This window comes from Bombus terrestris, chromosome 3 (assembly GCF_910591885.1).
Source record: "Bombus terrestris chromosome 3, iyBomTerr1.2, whole genome shotgun sequence".
NCBI lineage: Eukaryota > Metazoa > Arthropoda > Insecta > Hymenoptera > Apidae > Bombus > Bombus terrestris.
In genome coordinates this window covers 12876850-12895618 of record NC_063271.1, presented here as the reverse complement: position 1 = coordinate 12895618, position 18769 = coordinate 12876850, and the positions used below count along the sequence as shown (strand labels likewise).

The 18769-nt window shown below is 38.8% G+C and overlaps 1 protein-coding gene across 5 annotated transcripts in view; it reads left to right on the top strand.

Annotated features, from left to right (window-relative positions):
- LOC100651950 (telomerase-binding protein EST1A) overlaps positions 1-18769 on the top strand; it is a 147341-nt gene that overhangs the window by 4992 nt on the left and 123580 nt on the right. For 3 of the 5 annotated variants that reach the window (XM_020868400.2, XM_020868399.2, XM_048414762.1), the window contains 6 exons: positions 80-604; positions 683-761; positions 844-954; positions 1037-1048; positions 1703-1927; positions 2111-2172. In XM_020868400.2, coding sequence (XP_020724059.1) covers positions 80-604; positions 683-761; positions 844-954; positions 1037-1048; positions 1703-1927; positions 2111-2172 — 1014 coding nt within the window. The remainder of the gene's footprint in view (positions 1-79; positions 605-682; positions 762-843; positions 955-1036; positions 1049-1702; positions 1928-2110; positions 2173-18769) is intronic. The other 2 variants (XM_003394626.4, XM_012321105.3) reach the window with 1 other exon arrangement.

The following is an 18769-nucleotide window of genomic DNA, read 5'->3' as shown; positions in this document are numbered from 1 at the left end:
ATCAATAAATATATTGCAAATCATGAATAAAAATAAGTATAATTATCCTAATAATAATTTATAATTCTTCATTTGACAGTTTTCGATTAGCTAAAAATCCTTACTTACTCTTGGATATAGAACGTGCTGATTTAGAATTGCAGTGGATACTAAGTTCCGGTGGTTTTACATCAAATTGGGAGAGGGTTTTGTATATACGACACTTTCTACAAGAAAGTTTAAAAACTTTGCTCGAGACTGATATCAAATTTTGTCAAGCTGAGAACGTTGAACAACATTTTTGGAAAATACTTTTTTATAATATGATCGAAATGCTGCGAAAAGGCATGCCTAAAGAAAGTTCTGAAGGTCGAGAACATTATAAAAAAATTATGTTAAAAATTATTGACGATGGTACCGTGTATTTAGAGAGTTTGTTGACTGTTCTTGAAACGAAATACGAATTTAAATTGGATACATTTCTTGCATCGTCGACTTTGCCTAAGGGTCTTGGGATCTTAGGTTTAGCCTTAGTAAGTGCGCAAAAAATATATCTATTTTTGGGTGATTTGGCGAGATATAGAGAACAGGCAAATGAAACAAATAATTATGGAAAGTCTCGGCAGTAAGTAGGAAATAGACACATTATTATTACGTCCTATAAAGACGACATTATTTTATGCAAACTTTTATTCTCTTTTAGATGGTATTTGAAAGCACAACAACTTAATCCAAAGAATGGAAGGCCTTACAACCAGCTTGCATTACTAGCACATTATGCTGTACGTATTTTCACTTTGTGTACGATGAATGAAAAAAACAGTAAATAAAATTAAACAAATTAAATATGAATTTTGATTCTAGAGGCGAAAGTTGGATGCGGTGTATTATTATATGCGATCTCTTATGGCATCTAATCCTTTCCATTCTGCGAGGGAGAGTTTAATAGCACTTTTTGATGAAAACAGGAAGAAGGTAAGACAAAAATTTAAGTATTTTCTTATATGTTTGTATTAATACTAACGTTAATAATATTTTGATTTTGTTTTGCTGCCAGTATCTACATTATGTAAGTAAATTTCGATACTTGGTGTGATATCTCTAAGTACCGGTTATCTTAACTAAAGCTTGAAGTAGTCCTCTTTATTTTCAAACCGTTTAATATACCTTTGTTTTATTTGCATTGGATTTTTCTTATAAATTTTCTTTGCGCATCATATGCCTTCTCGCACGCTTTCGACTATTAATAGTCCAATGTATAAAAGTCAATATTTTTCGCACAATCATAAGTACTTGAAAGCAAATCATTCTATGCTTAAATATAACTGATAGCGTAATTAGTGATTTGAGACGGTAGTATTTACGGAGAATAGAAACATATAGTTTGAACATTTTTTGAGTATAGTCCGCTGCATTTTGCTGAATTATTTTTTATAAATAAAAGCACCATTTCTGTTAGTTACTAGCACTGTTTCGCACATGATACTAGCATGCATATTTTTTAAATAAGTGCAATCGAAAGATACAAACATTTAAAGAGCCTTTTACGCTTTACACATATGATGCTTGTATCTTTCATTAGTATTTGAGAGAATTTAGATGTAATAGGATAATTGACAGGACTCCTATAAAGACAATGAACTCTCATTTACGCTATGCCCTATGCTGTCCTTAATTTCATAACAAGCTACATATAGGATTCAATTGTAATGTATTCTAATAGTATGAATCGACGGAACGGAAACGGAAAGAGGAGAGAGAATGGAAAGAACGAGCCAGGATGAAAGAGAAAGAGGGAGCGAACAATATTGGCGGCGGACTAAGAAGAGAAATTTGGATTCATCCTGGTGGAAGACGAGTTCATCGTACAACTACTGCAGCCACTGCCAACGAAGCGAGATTATCTCATAGCGATTTAGAAGAATTGGCACAATTAAGCAGCGTTGAGGTAAAATGGCATAAACAAACTTACTTCTCTTTTTAATCGTAGAACAAAATATCTATATCATAGAACACAATATAGTATAGTTTCAGTAGCATAGTTTTAAATACATTTTTAGATATATATCTCTAAATAAATCATGCCATTAAATCGTATTTTAATATAAATTGTGAATCTTGCATGTTTTAGGTAAATAAACGATTCGTCACATCCTACCTTCACGTTCATGGAAAGCTGATCAATAAGATAGGGTGAGTGATTTTATTGTTTATAATTCATAATATTTATTATTTCTAAAATAATTTAAAAGGCTATATGTATCTTCAAAAGTAACAGACGTGAAATACATCTCGTTGATCATATACGAGATAATACTTTGTACGATAAACTTTTGAATAGACGAACGCAGAGGATATAAATATATTTAAGACAGAAAAGAGAAAGTATCGATGTTTCATCTCTGTTTAAACGCATAACCGGTAAGCTAATATAATTCGAAGAAACAACGTGTAACTTTTTGTCGTGTTTTTCACCGAAGTGCGTTTTTGCATACTTGGTAACTGTTATGTTTTCTTCTATAAATACATGGTGGAGAGCTAACTGCGGGTTTGCTGTGTTTGTTCAGCATATTTCCGTGAAATGTTGGCTCGTTTAACCGACTATTGTACGTTTAGAAAGAAAGGATTTTAGAATTATATTTGAACTATTTCATTCTTTTTTCGTTGTTTTTATTCCATGAAATTTACGCGATATTACGTGTTTGAATTCATGTAAGAAAATATATGTACATCATGTGTTCTCGTTAGGCTGTGATATTAACTCGTGTACCGTCGTTTGTTACGTGAACATAGTTTTAATGGCTCCCAGAAGAGCTATAACGAAGAGTTCCCGCTCAGCAAAGGGCTTACTGTGTACAACTTTGATCACCATACGGTCCATTATTAATTGCACAGTAGAGATTCCAAGTTCCAATGCTGTCGATAAGTCGCTATTAATTTAGGGGAGTTACGGCGCAAATTAAAATTTAATATTTATGTTTTGAGAAATATTATTAAATGTTCTTTAAGTTTTTTAATTTTATACATTTTGAATATTCCATTCTTGTGTTATTTTCTTAAAAAATTAAAGAATACGCTTTTGTGAAGGAATATTTAAAGAATAAAGCCAAGTGTTGTACTTTAGATTACTATCGATTTGGACCTTTTTATTCCAAGAAAATTTACAAAATATTTAAAGAAATATATGAATCAGTATTACATGGTGCCGAAACGTCCTAACAATACACGTAGAAGAGCTTCCTCAATCATAAAATTATTTGACTAGGTGATCATCTAACTGTCTCGAACGGTGCACATATTTAGCAGCATTAAGAGGTCTTTGACCGTGTTCTCGCTTTTATTTGTGGTCTTGTTTAGAGATTCTTGTCGTTTTCTTCTGCCTTTATTAGTCGTCTTGAAAAATGAGAAAAGCAGAAGCGTTCTGGATCCCCAAGTAACATTAACTATTGGCTAGTTATGCATAAAGTGCTGACAGAAGAAAAGTAGCCTGTTTTATGGCAGTTAATATTAAATGTGCACCGTATGAAGTCGTGCCGTGCTCTTGAATTCATGGAATTGCATATTAGACGGTAATTCCATTGGTATGTGTAATTGTCGGGTTGTAACATCGAAAACTGATAATGGTATACCTTAAGGTGCGCGTTAGTGGCAACGTATGAGAAATTTCTCATAGCGTATACGTGGTAAGCGTGGCTTTAAAACGAGACACGAAACATTGAGATGAAAAGTGAAAAAGTTGCCTCATTAAAATAGGTGCTCGAAACATGTTCGAGTAAAATTGGCCGTAAATGATAAGGTGTTAAACGATATAGTTATAAAGTTGTTGACTCGCCCGTGTTAAAAAAATATTCATGCAAGAAACCGTAAATATCTTCTTTCTTTAATTATACCTGTTTGCTTTGGTATTTTCAGTCAGAGATATAAATAACTTCTTTTATATTGTATATAGTTTGAGGTATAGATCGAAATTGATAGAAAATACAAGCTCGAAATACCTTTTGAAGATGTGACATATCGTTAGAAACTTCATTAAGTTCAACAACTTATAATTAAAATCATTTAACTCTTATCATAGACTCGTTTAACGATCCATCGTATTCGAACACACCCATTTCGTTATTCTCGCGAGGTTAACAAAAATCTGGTCCGCATTCGCCTGGCCGGTAATCAAGTTCTTGCTTGTCGCGCGCCTTGCTCACGCTTACAATTCGCATTAATTATTTACGTGCTCGCAATTCGAAGTACCGGTTTCCCAGGCGAAAAAGTAGCGTCCCTCGAAACCCTCCTCTTCTCTCCTGTCCGTTTACGTTTCTGTTTCACGGAGGCTACTGGGTGCGGTGGCCATAGCGGCCGCGGCGTTCCATCCGCTCGTGAGATGGATCTCGCCTGTGCAGGTTTGCGGCGTTGAGATCACCGATCGACGCACAACATTGTCACAAGCGAAGCAGCGAAACGCTTGGTCGTAATACATACAATATGCTAGCAATTGCTATTCGTGGCTGAAAAGAAGGCTAGCGAAGGAAATTCAGATCTAATTGACTTATAATCTAATGAAAATACCAGTTTTACCTCAATGCAATATAATCGTATTGTGGCGGCACTTGACAAGCCAAATACCACTCGACACTAACTAGTGTCGGACGACGGCAGCGCAGTGGTTAACGTCTTAGGTTGCGCGAACGTTCGGAACCCGGATTCGAATCCCGGCGACCGGAGTCCGATTTTACTTTCACGCACCAAAAAAAAAAAAAAAAAAAAACCGGAGGAAAAATCAGCAGAACCCCGGCAGCGACATCTACAGCCCCTAATGACAATTACTACGGACGAGGCCCAACAACTACAACTATCTCACGCACGTCCAATATATATAACGCACGGCCACCTCAGTATCTACAAATTTGTCGCACACATATCTTTCCGTTAATAAATTATCTTCCAAGTCCACTTGGAGTCGAAAAGTTACAATAATCTGAGGTAATGGAAGTTGTCATCACTTTCATAAGCACGCCTCTTAAAATAAAGCTAAACATTTTTCGTTTATTCAAGTATTGTACGGATACCAGAGCAATTAGGTTCCTCAGATACCCAAAATCTTTAAATTAAATTACGGAGTATCTTTTCTGTTCCTTTTAGTCGAATATTTCGTGAGTATCAGGGTATCCAGATATCTCAGTTACCCAAAATCATCGTTTTATATACCATGTAGTTGGCGATATTTTGTCCAACGATCCGAATTGTGGATCGACAGGTCGTCTCGTAGGCCGCAGGTAACTTGGAACTCTGCGGTTTGCGGGGCTGTTCGCCGCGGGTGTCCCAGACGCATTTTACAAAGTCACAGATGAAGAGGGACACGCTCGGCACAGTTCACCGGTAGCCGAGTTGATGGTGCGGTTGACTGGCTGTCCGACTGCCCGATATTTGCATCTCGTAAAACGCCGCACACCCTTCTCTGCACGGGCATATCGTGTAACACGCGGGGCAACGAACGCCGATACAGTTCGATGGTGCCACCGACGGCAACAGCGACCAAACACGCCCTTTGTTTCGCCTTTCTTTTTAAAGATCTTGTTATGTTCTATAAATGTTCTATAAATGTTCTATAAATTATCGTTTTGAAAGATTAGGTATGCTGGCAGATCGATCTTGGTTGCCTTTCTTGCGAGTACATAAATTGTTTTATAAAGGCGTTTATTTGCCCTGTTTTAAATACTTCGTCGTCATCGGTTCTTCATTATCTTTTTCTTTTGTATTTGGTTGACAGGATGTTTGAATAGTATTACATGTATTGAGAAAATAAGGAGACTATAATTGGTCTTGATTGTGTTTCTTTTTATAAATAAATATTTTATTCAGACATTTATTTGCTGGGTCGTAGGTAATTTCTTGTCATTCTTTCTTCGATTTCCTTTTTTCTTCATTCTCTCTATCTCATTCGTTTGGTAAGATACTTGAGTGGGATTAAGAAGTTCAACGACCTACAATTTGTAATTTGTCAGTTCATTAATTGATAAATTATTGTGCAAGATGACCTCGATTACGTAAATCGATAAATCTTATTCAAAGTCGTGCGTTGTTCGTTGCTCATACCGTTCGAAAGAAAGTTAAAGAAGAAAAAAGCCGGGCCGTCAAAAAATTTCATCGTGTAATATTCCGTGTAATAGAGAGCGAAACCGATACCAGCTTATTAAATGTAATATTCGAAGCTATCGCAGCTTCTCGCAACGTAATATTACGAGCTCTATAAGAGCGTTGTTGAATGTAGTAAAGAGCGAGTAATCTGGAAATATCGACTCATTTTCCAGCAGTATGTATCGATAGCTGAATTCTTGCCACGGAAAGATAACCATAGACGGAAGGTAACAAGATTCATTGATAAAATCAGCGACAAAAGTCCATAAATGTAAAAAGAGATATACAATAAATTCCTCGGACGAAAAGATCAAGCAATAAAAAGAAAATGAACCATATAGTGCATGCTAATAATACTAATAGAGTCTCTCGAATCCTTCCTCGAGCATTTTACGTGGAAAAGTTCTCCGTTCCCACGTGTGAAAAACGAGCCTCACAGGTTTCTATGCAAGTGATAGCGTCCGGTGCTGGGTTTGCTGTAAGGGCGCGGTCTGGAGGCGCTTACGATTAGCAATCCATTGCGCGCATAATCGTAATGAAATGTATCCTTACGATTCTTTCTTTTTTTTTCCTTTCTACCCTCGCTGCTCCTCTTTCTCTCGGTCTCTTCTCTTCCAGCCAGACATAATCCTCTTTCTTCGTTGTAAGTTAGTCTATCGAATGGAATACGGTCTTGTTCCTCGTGGAGTCTTTGCTTTCTCCGTTTCTCTTCGGGCTCCGTGATCTCTGGAACCCTGTCGAGCTCACCGTGTGCCGTGTGTGGTGGCCACGTACGCCGGCACGTAACTTCGTGTTTTCTTGCACGGCGGTAAAAATGTTAATTGACAATTGCGTGGCGCCACTGACCACCGCCTCACCTCTCTCCCATTCTGTTGCATCTCTCTGTATTCTGTATATATCCAGTCGTGCCATCCTCCACCCGTTTCTACGCGTCTGTGTCTATATACTTACGCTCGTACACCCTCGTTCAAAATTCAAGACTACAGGGGAAAACCATAATAAACCATTTTTCCACTTTTTATAGGCATATAAATTTTCGAACTTTGTTACGCTGTTAACTAATCCAACGATTGTCTTTTTATTTGTGTTTAGGTTTAAGTTAAGTAGCTTTCTTTGCCAGTATCTTGAATTTTTCAAAGATACTAAACGTTATAAAGTTAGGTTTACAATAATAATGTACAATATTCATGCCGGTTATACATGTCGTTCTCACGAAAATTCATAGATTTGTCTCCATTTCGACTGTTTCATATCAAAATACAAGCCAATTTACTCTCTTTTTATACATCAAGTAACTTCGAAATCAGAAAATCAATAAAAATAGACTTATCGTTCCTTTTTCCTGTGATCTTCATTTATGAAGATTGCATCTTAGTTACTAAATAATAAAAGGGTCAGAAAATTAACAAGTATGGACTTACCATATCTTCCCGTGCGATTTTCACTTATTATATGAAATCGTAAATGAATTTTGAGCGTACAAAGTATTCGTACGATGAAATTCATAAATTTGTCAAAAAACAGCAATGATTTCACTGACTCTGCGCTTTTAAAATTAAACATTCGTAGTCTAATGATTGAAAATCGTAAGTGCCTGCGTACTTTTGAACGGGGGTGTACCTATATAAGTGCATATATACATGGACACACCTGTGTGTCTGTGTATATCCGGTGTTTCGTAGTTGTAACGACCTTGCGGGTACCTTGCCGGTCGTTTAATTGTAGCGACGGGTAGGATGGAGCACGTCATACGTGATAGTCGTAAAATCGCTGTCGATATTCAGCGGCGGATCCGCTGCGCTGGCGCGATTTATGTCGTCCCTCGCGGTAAAAAGGTGTTCCCTTATAGTTCGCGCGGGGATTTATTCGCGCCGGACGGCCGGTTTCTTCGTGGAATTTATCGACGATCGGTCGTTTTGCTTCAGCTGGACACACATCCAACCTTTCTGGAAAACCGTACGCGAATCGCTCCTTGACTCAGCTTTGTTCTCGAGGTTAAAGGGGCTCGTGCGACGAGGGTGCTTCTTCTTTATGATTATTTCTTTCTTTTTATGGATAGATTTCTTTGTGAGATTTTCCCAGAGAGACGATTGGCGGACCGTTTTTATTTTAATTGGTTTGATGTATCAAAGGTTCGGTCAGAGGGTTGGTTTCTCAATGGAGAGTGCATGTTTCTACATGTCTATATATTCATCGATAAAGCCACGATATTTCCTTCTGATAAGTAGTCTAAAGCTGTTTCGCACAACACTATATATATCCTCTTCTCGTTAGTAGTTTCGTTGAAGCATCACCTGGTAGATTCCGCCATCGGTTGGGGGCGTGAGCCAGAAGTTTTCAATTTGGTGCTGCACGATTCTGTGCATAATTGGTTTGGCGGCGATCAGGAAGCGAAAAGGGGAAGAGATCGATGGGCGGAACGGCGGGATAGAGAACGTGCAGGGTGGAATGACGACAGTTCGACTCCGTGGAATATACTTACGATCTATAATTGGAATTGCCTAGCGAACCGGTGCCATTGGTTAGGTGGTTGTTACCGCGCGATACGTGCGTGGCATAGATACACGCGTGTATGCCGTGCTTCTCTCTTTTATTTCTCTGTCTCTCCTCTCCTCTCGTAGACTAAAGAATAGGGTAGGGGAAAAGGCTTGCAGCCAGAGAGTCCCGAGGCTGTCTTACGGTGTGTTGCTATGTTGCGTTGTTGCTGCCTAGTGCCGTAATGGATTTGGCTCATTACCGGCTGAGCATCGTCCTGCACCTCACCTGTGTGTTATATGCCCTCAAGGACGGCTTCCATGCACCGCGCGCCCTTTCTCGAACTGTTTCCTCTCCGCGTCGAGATGTACGCGCCGCTCGTCATATCTCGCGGGCTGCATTTATCACGAGCCACGATGCGTCTCTATCTGCCGCGTTCGTACATTGAACCCTGCAAGAGTGAGCTAAAAGTGACGAAGTATGACAGAAAAATATATAGTTCGGGCCATAATCGTGAGCATAAAATCAGGAGTCAGGAGTCAAAAAGAAATATGCTCTGGGTATCGGGACAATGGAGTTAATAATACAAAATATAAACAGGCATGGAAAGAAAAGTATCTAGTTGGTAAGATTTTTATCGCAATGTTGAGTATACGAATTCCATATAGTCCAGGTTCGGTAGGTAGCAAACGAGATTTAGTAGGCTTCTAATAATATGTCAAGTTTGACCATGTTGCCTTACGAGCGCGCTAATACTTACTCGCCAAGATGTACGTACATAGTACCGAACAACTAAATGTTATTGATTGAAATCATTCTCCAATGACTCGTTTTCCACTCGTTCTACGGCGATCCTAAGCGATCGTCGACGTGTATAAAGACGCGATAATTAAATCTATAAATCGGTATCGTGAGAGGGAGAAGGGGGATGGAGGCAGGGTGGAGGAAGGCTCGCCGTTTCATAACACTTGTAAAGTAAGAGCTGAGGCAGTAGCCTCTTTTATTTCACGAACACGGGGCAGAAGTAAAGAGAAAGAGGGACGAATGAGAAGCGCATGGGTGCAGGAAGGATGGAAGGGGAGGGAGAAAGAAGGAAGGAGGCAGAACAACGTCACGTATACAGATGCAGAAAGTTAAGTAGTATCAGTGTAAGATACGTTATAAGGCCTCGGCTGCCTAACACACATGGATCCTGATGGTCGTTTACCCGCAGCCCTCGAGTGACGACCCCGCCCGCTTCAAGGACACCCTTGGTCACCGCAGCCTCGGACCAGAACCCGACCATCTTCAACGACCGAGTGCACGTATGCATCGTGCCATGACTATCTGGATTCCTGTTGCCTGTCGATAGCCTCTGACAGACGTTTCGAGTTCTACGCTCGGCTGATGAACCTGTGACGAATCCTACCATGATTTTGATTCGCGCAATAGGTTTCTGATTACATTCCTTCTTTTCTTCAACCTCGTCGTGTTTTTTCAAATCTGGTTGAACTTGAGGGTGGATTATGGGTTTGATTGATTTTGTCATTCTAGTACAGTATGGAAGTATAAGCTGACGGAATTGTCGAGGGATGTTTGTTGGTTTGTACGATCGAGTAGACCTAATCGTATATGTCTATCATTATAAAAATAATCATTATTCATAGGTATATGTGACTTTTTGTTCCAACCTTTTGCTATAAATTTTGTTAGACCATTAAAAATCTGTTTGTTTGTTGAAACAAGAGCGAGATTCAGACATAAAAATTTGAAGACTGCAGCAGGCGTAAAAGGAAAAAGAAATATAAGCTCCAAATCGACTAACTAAGTGTCTAATTTATTATTCGAACAGATTCGCTAATGCAACAAATAATTCTGATAAATTTCCAAATCTTAATCCGTCTGGAAGATTAACACGACCGTAGAATACTTTCCCCGGCAGCTTCTTATTCAAAACAAGATCCCTAGCTCCCAACCTTTCTGACAGAACCGTCATCTGCTTCTTTCACCCAAGTAGGATTCGCATTTTGATACATCATCCCTCCGCTTCTTGACTTCGTTTCCTTCATAATGGATGTCGATGCTGCTTACCCTTTTAGAACTGAATATTTGTCTCATCTCAGATAATTGAAAAGTCGCTTCTTTATCCAAGAATCCACTTAATCCGACCTCCTGGCTATTTTTAGGCCAAACGATATTTTACCCCGTCCCCTTGTAAAATCTTCTCAATTCCTCTTATTTTTTGGCTACAAAGGTATAAGTTCCACTCAAAGGTTTCATATCCAAAAGTGTAAAAATTTATCACTGCGAATATTAACTGATTATAAATTTACATTTATGAATAAAGGCACACGTGATTTGATTTTGATTGATTTTGAGCTTGGAATGGAGCGTCAAACGATATTTTTGTACATGAACTTCCTTCGCTGTTTCGATGCCTAGAATCACGCTATAAATATCGTCCACCTTTTCAACGTTCTATGCGTAGGACCATGGCACCATCAAATTTTATTGAAATCAGCGGTGACAATGTTTAAAATAATTCTACTTAACTTTGTAATCGAATTGAAGGTGTCTTTGTCGATGAAAGGCTGACTACACTCTATCACTGGTTTTCGACGTAGTGGATAATGTGCTTGGTAGTAATAATGCCTGGTCTTAACTCTGATTTATGGCGGTCAATAAAGAGATCATCTATAATACCGCGAGCTGCTTATTAAGCCTTGGCTGCTGATGTGTTTACGAACTCTGTTTGCTCGTCCAGCCCTCCTAGTCTTCGGTTCTTCCCCGTTGAGATTTCCCAACTGGGTTTTACTTAGTATCAGTTTTCTGGCGCACGCACGCCACGGAGCCAACTCGCAGCCGTTGATTAGAGTCCGTAGCGATCGTTGCCCTGCAACAACACCTTTCCAGTGCATCCGTTCCAACCCTGTAATCTCGAGTTCTAGCTAAAATAGCATGGTCACGGGTGGCGCCTCCTCTTTCTTGTGTGCAGCGGTTGTTCATTTTTCGCGAACTTGTTTAGAATGGGGTATTCTAATGTTCACAATACAGACGAGAACATTTAAAGACCATACGGAAAAACATGATAAATCCATTTTTCTTGATTTCGTGACTATTATGTTGTTTGGTGGTTGAAAACAAGTATTTGAATATGAAATAGTTGAATTCTCTTAAGAATGGATAATAAACGTTGTTTTGTGAGAAAAAGTTGTTATGTTAATTTAACTGAACTAATATTCTTAATATTTTTTAAACGTTCAAGAGAACGACAAAAACACTCTTGACAAAATCAATAGAAATTGTAATAAATGTTCTTGTATGTTCAACGGCATAAAATCATAGATACCTTCTACTTAGAAGGAGGTTTGTTTCACGGAATTGAAAGGCATCTCCTAAGGCTTCCCGGTAAGGTGTAACAACGTGCACGATGTATCAATCATATAAGAACCTCGATATTGGCGCCGTGGGCGATGGTAATAAGGCTTTAAGCTTGACACCTTATTACAGACCGCCTGGATCTTCTCGCGTTGATGTCGAGATTGATTTAGATGTAATACGTGTCATTCGAGATCCACTTCCAATTATTTCAAGTGTTTTGATTCTTTCACATTGAAATTGTGCCGTAATGGTCGTGCTGAGACTAGCGGCATTTTGAAAACATCTTATTCTTTGATTTCCTTTTTGTCCGAGTATTTTATAGTGTCGTTATTTGAAAATCTATATAGAATAGTAGAACAAAGAAATTATTTTAAGCCTCGAATTTCGAGTTACTTAATAATTCTTTAGTTTCGTTTAAGTTATTGTAGGGATAAGAAAGAAAACACAATATAAAAAATATAATAATATGAATATAATAAATATGAGAAAGAGATGTGAGAAATAGAAAAAATGCAAGAAAGGAGATCTTAAAAAGGTCTTTAGATCATGTATTAACATGTTTAACGAGAAAAATAAGGGAAGTAATAATTAAAACATTGTAATTGTTGCGATAGCACTACGATACCATATTTCTCACGCATTAATGAATTCTTTATTTAATTATAAACGCAGAAATTCATATTATTAGGATTCCTTTTACTTGAGCCAACTAACGAACGCGTTAAATAATATAGCATCTTGTGAATATATATGAAACTTCTGATTATGAGTTTTCACTTTTTTCACATCCTTGGAAAAAATTCTTGGCATATACAGGATATTCCTATCTTTTTCCGCAAAACGACGTCAGTTTATCTCACAAGTAAAATTAAGGGGAAAGGTGTCGTATATATTATATAGGTTCAAGAATGCTTTCCTAAAAAATTATAACAAGAATTCGAGATATCAAGTTTTCGTTTGATATAATATAAGAACTACCTGGCGATATTTATGCGCGTTAGTTCCATTTCAGTGTTTGCTACTTTCGCCCGTTCTTATAAATACGGAACAGACAAATGTCATTGAAATGGAATTAACGCATGCAAATATCGCCGATCTGTTCTTACATTATACATGAATGCTAGCTAGTTCGCTGTTATTTCGAATTCTTTGTTATAACTTTTTAACAAAGCATTTTCGAGCCTATATTTATATGATATTTTTCCCTTAATTTTATTCATAGAATAAACTGACATCTTCTTGCAGAAAAAGTAGGGACACTCGTACACAAATATATTTGGTTCAATTTCTGATTTTTTACGCTTCTAACTCATTTAACTCAAGAGATGTACAAAGTATAAATAGAAAGTAAGTACAATGAGCCACATATGGATCAGCAGACTGTGAACGTGCTAATAATTATGATCATAAAAAGGTATCAAGCTAGATGATCTCGATCTTGATCTGGCGTGATACATTGATGGCAGTGACCGGGCCATTTAGATCTTGTAATCGAGATAATATCCAGTCGCATTATATTTCTATCGCGGCAGTTCGATATTAATAGCCAATTAATCGTTACCTGTAATCAGGTAACATCGTTACATCGATCCAATGGGCGTATAGAACGTGACGGTGGAATTGGAGAAAGTGAGGATAATTTGTTTGCGTTCGATGGTTGCTCGTGTTTCTTTCCTCCTCGCGAGATAAACGCTTACATTATATTCTTTTTGGAAAACGAAGCTAAATCATTGGTGGATTATGCGTACGTCGTAGTCTCTTGATTTATCGATTTGATCTTGTGGAGGGTGGTTTGAGAAGATCCGAACGCGTGTTTCTTCGCGATGAGTTATCATTCAAATTGTAGGTTCCAGTGAGTCGTTTAAGCGGTAATCTCCTTTACTGGCTGATCTTGTCGTGTTCGAAAACGTAATGGAGGATTGGTTATAGCTACGTTTCTGTTAAGTGGTTCTCGTGTTATGAACTTTGCTTTTCATTAAACTTTTATGTGTTGTGTAACCTTGTTGCATAAATCATACCCTTTAATACGTGTAATTTCAGTTCGCTGTTTTATGCAGGTAAATTTACTACGGAATTATCGCATCGATATAAAGAGTTGACCGGTTGATTTTAAATGTTACAGTATTTCGTAATTTTTCGAATATTTTGTTGTGTTATTTCTATTTAACACAGCTTCATATAATAAAGCATTATTACGTAATAAAATTTATTGTTAAGGGCTGATATGCTGTTTTGATATGTAATTGACGTTCGTAATTCCGAGCCCTTTTGCTCCTCTTTTATTACTTAAGAACCTCTTCAACCTTAGATTATTTAATTTTAAATTACACTCAGACGAAGGCTTCTCTAAACTCATAATTTAAGTGGATACATCAACGAAACACATATTTAGTCGTAACGTACTGTGCTAAGCTTCCTAATAGATAATTTAAATTTATAGTCTGGTGATTCCATAAGAAGTCAGTAAGCGTTGCTTCTAGTCATTAATTTGCCATTAATTTCACACTTTGGTAAAATTTCACATACTGTTACTATAAATTAATCAAACTGTCTACCTGCTATTTGTATATGTTATTATATCTATGAACGGTATTACAAATACATATCCTCAAGTTATGAGACATAATAAAGAATCAATTTTGACAACATACCGCGTTTCATAACTGTATATAAATATATAATACGACATATAAAAATAGAAAATTGATTAATTTTATAATTGTGAAACGCAAAGTAGGCACAAATATCATTTCTCAACAGCATTTAAAAGAGCATCGTTATCTCTATTGCCAATAGAGTCTCGCATTGTTCCATTTGTCGTAATCAAGGTATCGTTCTCTCGAAAGATTCGATTCGGTTTGTTAAGTATCAATGATGCAAGGTGGCTCGTTACAGCGAAGCATAAGGTCTCTCCGTGTGGGGCAACGCGCAGTAGCGTTGGCATCCTGACCTTAGCCTCTTACTTACACGACGACCTTACCGCGCCGAGGTGATTTCCTGATGTACGCCTTCCTCTGACGTTACCAGTTACTTATTGAGAGAACTGGGCAATCGCGACGGGACCTAGCGATTTATGGCATTCTTCGAACGGGCATAAATTTGAAGGAACGCAACTGCGTGCCGCGACGCACGCGACGATAACCCCTGACATCGGAAAAGTATTTTCTGGTTTTTCTGTAATTTGCTGATGATGACTATGAGTGGATACGTAGTTACTTGGGAAATATCGTTGTGTTAATGGAGGATAAAAGGACGCGTTCACCGCTTCTGATAGTTAAGTGGAGACTTCAGTATTTCTAAAAATACGTTTTTGTTTTTTCTGTAGCTGAAATTCCTTGAAAAATATCATTGCGTTAATGGAGTATAGAAAGCCACGTCTTTTTCTCTTGATAGCAAAGTGGAGGGTTAGGAATTTTTAAAACATATTTTTCTCTTTTCGGTATTTTCTTGATGAAGAGTATGAGAGTAGATATGTTGAAGTTACTTGGGAATTATCGTTCTGTTAATGGAGGATAGAAGACTGTTTTCTGTTCTCCGATAAACGTAAAAAGTAAACAGGTGATCGAAATAGTTTTAAAGAAATTAGAATGTTGTCGAGAACACAGATTACAGTGAAATAAACTTCACTTTCATCTCACAAATTATCATTATCTTTCACCACTTATCTCCGATTGTAATATTTTTCCTTTCTACATCCCTTTACCTAAACCTGATCAAAACGAAAGCTAAGTTACAGATCTAATTTACATTTCAAATTCCTAGTTTCTCTTTTCCTCACTGTCCCAAATCCCAGTCAATAATCAAATCCTCTATGTACTACAACCATCTATTATTGTATTCGATCTTAACCTTCGAACCATACTTCCCACGAGAAACTTCCACTAACAAGAAAAAGAACACCGAGAAGAAGCAGACGAAGAAGAAGAAAAAGCTTCGTTCCAAATTCAAACGGTCAGGGAGAGAAAGAATATGAGAGAGAGAAAGAGAGAGAGAGAGGAGCCATAATGGGAACAGGTATATAGCAGCACACGATCTCCGATCAGGTTTAAGAAAAATGGCAATCCCTACGCTGCGCTGGGGAAGTTCGAGGATAATCCGTTAGCGCGATTATCCGGTGATCAAAAGCAGCGAAGTCGGTCTACGTCCCGCGATAGAGGGAAGTCCGTACCTACACTATTGCTTAAAAGTATTCAGATACTTGCGTGTGCGCTGACTTCGAAATTTATTGTCGTTCATGCGATTTCCCTGTGGTAAACAGATCTACAGAAGTAAATCATCCGTTTCTCGACAACCAAACGTTAATTACGTTATCTCTAAAATGAAACTGAGAAATTTACGAAGAGTCAAGTTGATCGTTTTGGTGTTTGGAAGGCTCGGTTACTATTTCCTTACTAATTTGTACATTTTGGTAAAATTCACATACTGCTGTTACAAATTTACCAAGGTGATCGAATACTTTTGAACGATAATGTACATGACAAGGAGGATAGATAAAGCCTTATGAAGAGCAAGGAGAAAAGAGTTATTCGCGAGACATAGAGAAAGGGGCGATCGTGGAGGTGGAGGAAGACGAAGAAGCTGGAAACTTAATGCTCGTGGTACCGTGGCCACGCCGTCGCTATATCGGCGAGGAATGGTTATGGTGCCCGGCCCACGCAATCCGTGGGTCATGGACCATGAGCTATGAAACACGCCGGAATACCCCGTTATGCGCTAAAGTGCAAACTTGTTAGTCATAGAGTTGCTTGGTGTCGATGGGACATTGGGGCCTTAGCTTGCTGCTCTCTCGACGCCGCGGCATCGACGCAACGAGCTCGTGCTCGAGGAACGTGCTCGTGTTGTAGGTGTAGTTGAGACTGCCCCTGGTACTCTCTCTTTCTTTCTCCTTTACCTCTTCGTCCGTTCTGCCGTGGTCTTTGTGCAAGTATTACCGTAGTTCTTTGCACTACGACACAGAAACTCCGACCGCATCTCCGTGACACGGCGACCGTGGGTCGTGGGGATGCCGTTATGCCCTAAAGTGCCATTCTCCCTCTTCCTCCAGCCTCTCTAATCCTCGTTCTCTATCTGTCGGCTTTCCTGTTCCTTTCAGTCCCCACGCGCTCGAGGGTTCATCGGGTTCCCTCGTGATTCCGCGCACCGCGTGAGCTCATTGTGTGTTGCTAAGTGGAATCGCGAAGGCAGGCGCGGGCTTTTGGTAATTCCGATGTCAGAGGTCGGGGCTTGAGGAATATGTAATGGTGGCTTCAATAGCTCGATTGGCAAGGGTGATTCGTAGATTGCGAATCTCTATGCAAATTCATATTTTTTCTTTTATAAATGTCACATATGAAAGATGGAATTTAAATAAAGATTTATTCCAGTTTGTAGATATTCTAACAAGTACTTTACTTTCGATATTTTTTATATTTTTTCCTTGTATTTCGAAAGTTTCGGATCTCAAGAATAGTACGAAGATTCGAATTTCGGGGGATTTCGAATATCCCATTCTTACTTAAACACGGCAAACTTGAAATATTTCAATGTATCTTGTAAAAAGAAAAAAATGCAAAATAAACTTCTTCCACTTTCCTCCGGATTGAGTAAATCTCGGCGAGACTGGACGACTGTCCTCGTGTCAAGTAGCGGAAGAAGCTTATCGCATGGAGACGCGGCGCATAACAATTCGAGCAACAACCTGGTCGCTCTACCATAGCTCGTATCTCTTTGTCGAGCTAATGGCGAATCACGGAGGTAGCGGGATGGCCGTGAGCGACAGTTTCACTGTCGTGAGAATAGTCCGTGTTCCATTGGTGGCGAAGGCGCCTCGAAACGGTCGTTGACGGTCTTGTTGACAGTCGGTCGGCGGCGCCGGGAACGTGAAAGCAGTGCGCATTTATCGCAGCCTACGTGATTCACCGATAGTCAACCAATTCTTATTAAGCCGTTGTTACCCAACCCTGTACGTATGCTAATCACGTTTTTAAAATGTCGTAAAGCTAATCGAGTATCGTACACTCGAAAATCCATCAGACTTCTAATCTTGACCAACTGCTATCAGCCGTTCTTTTTGCTATCATAATTTTAACGAAATGATTTTGTTAAACAAGTATTTTTTTTTTAATTAGCTTTCGAGGAATCGAATGTCGAGAAAGGGTAGTTTCATCTCTTAAATTTGAATTACCGCAGTTAAAAAAAGATACGTATCGTAATATTTAGGCTGTTTTTCGAGTCTACGATATTTCGTCCAAATTAAGCCCGGATTGTTCGCGTCCTTTTCTTTTAAGATCAGTCCAGGCTAGCGGACAAACTCTTGTTCCTCGTACAAAGTACGAGCCAGCAGCGGAATAATAAAGCTTTGCTAATGAACAGCCACCGGTACGCGGCATGAAGAATACCGTCCGGTGTTAATAATTACAGCGTGTTTACGCTGCTAACACGTGCGTATTCGAGCTGGCTGAAAACTCGAAGCAACAGAAGTCTCTGGCAGGATTTGCGTGCCAGAAGCGTCTGCCGGAGCCAGTCGAGTTGCCATACCGCGTAACATTATGTACCCCCGTGTAATTACAAACTGTGGATGTGCACGGCTGCGTGCCAGTTCGCAATTCTCCGGGAGGTTAGTTGAAAATCGAGTGGCGATCACCGACTCGGCGAGCAGAACGATCGAAGTTAACGAGTGAACGCGGCGATATCGTTGTTTCGATCACGGGAAGTTGAATTTCAAATGCTCGTCAAGTATTAGGATATCGCAGTCGTTGATTTTAGCGATGAATTTTCTCATATTTTTCATCATTCTTTTCCTATTAAGTCATTTATTCCGATATTATGAAACTTCGATAGTAATAAT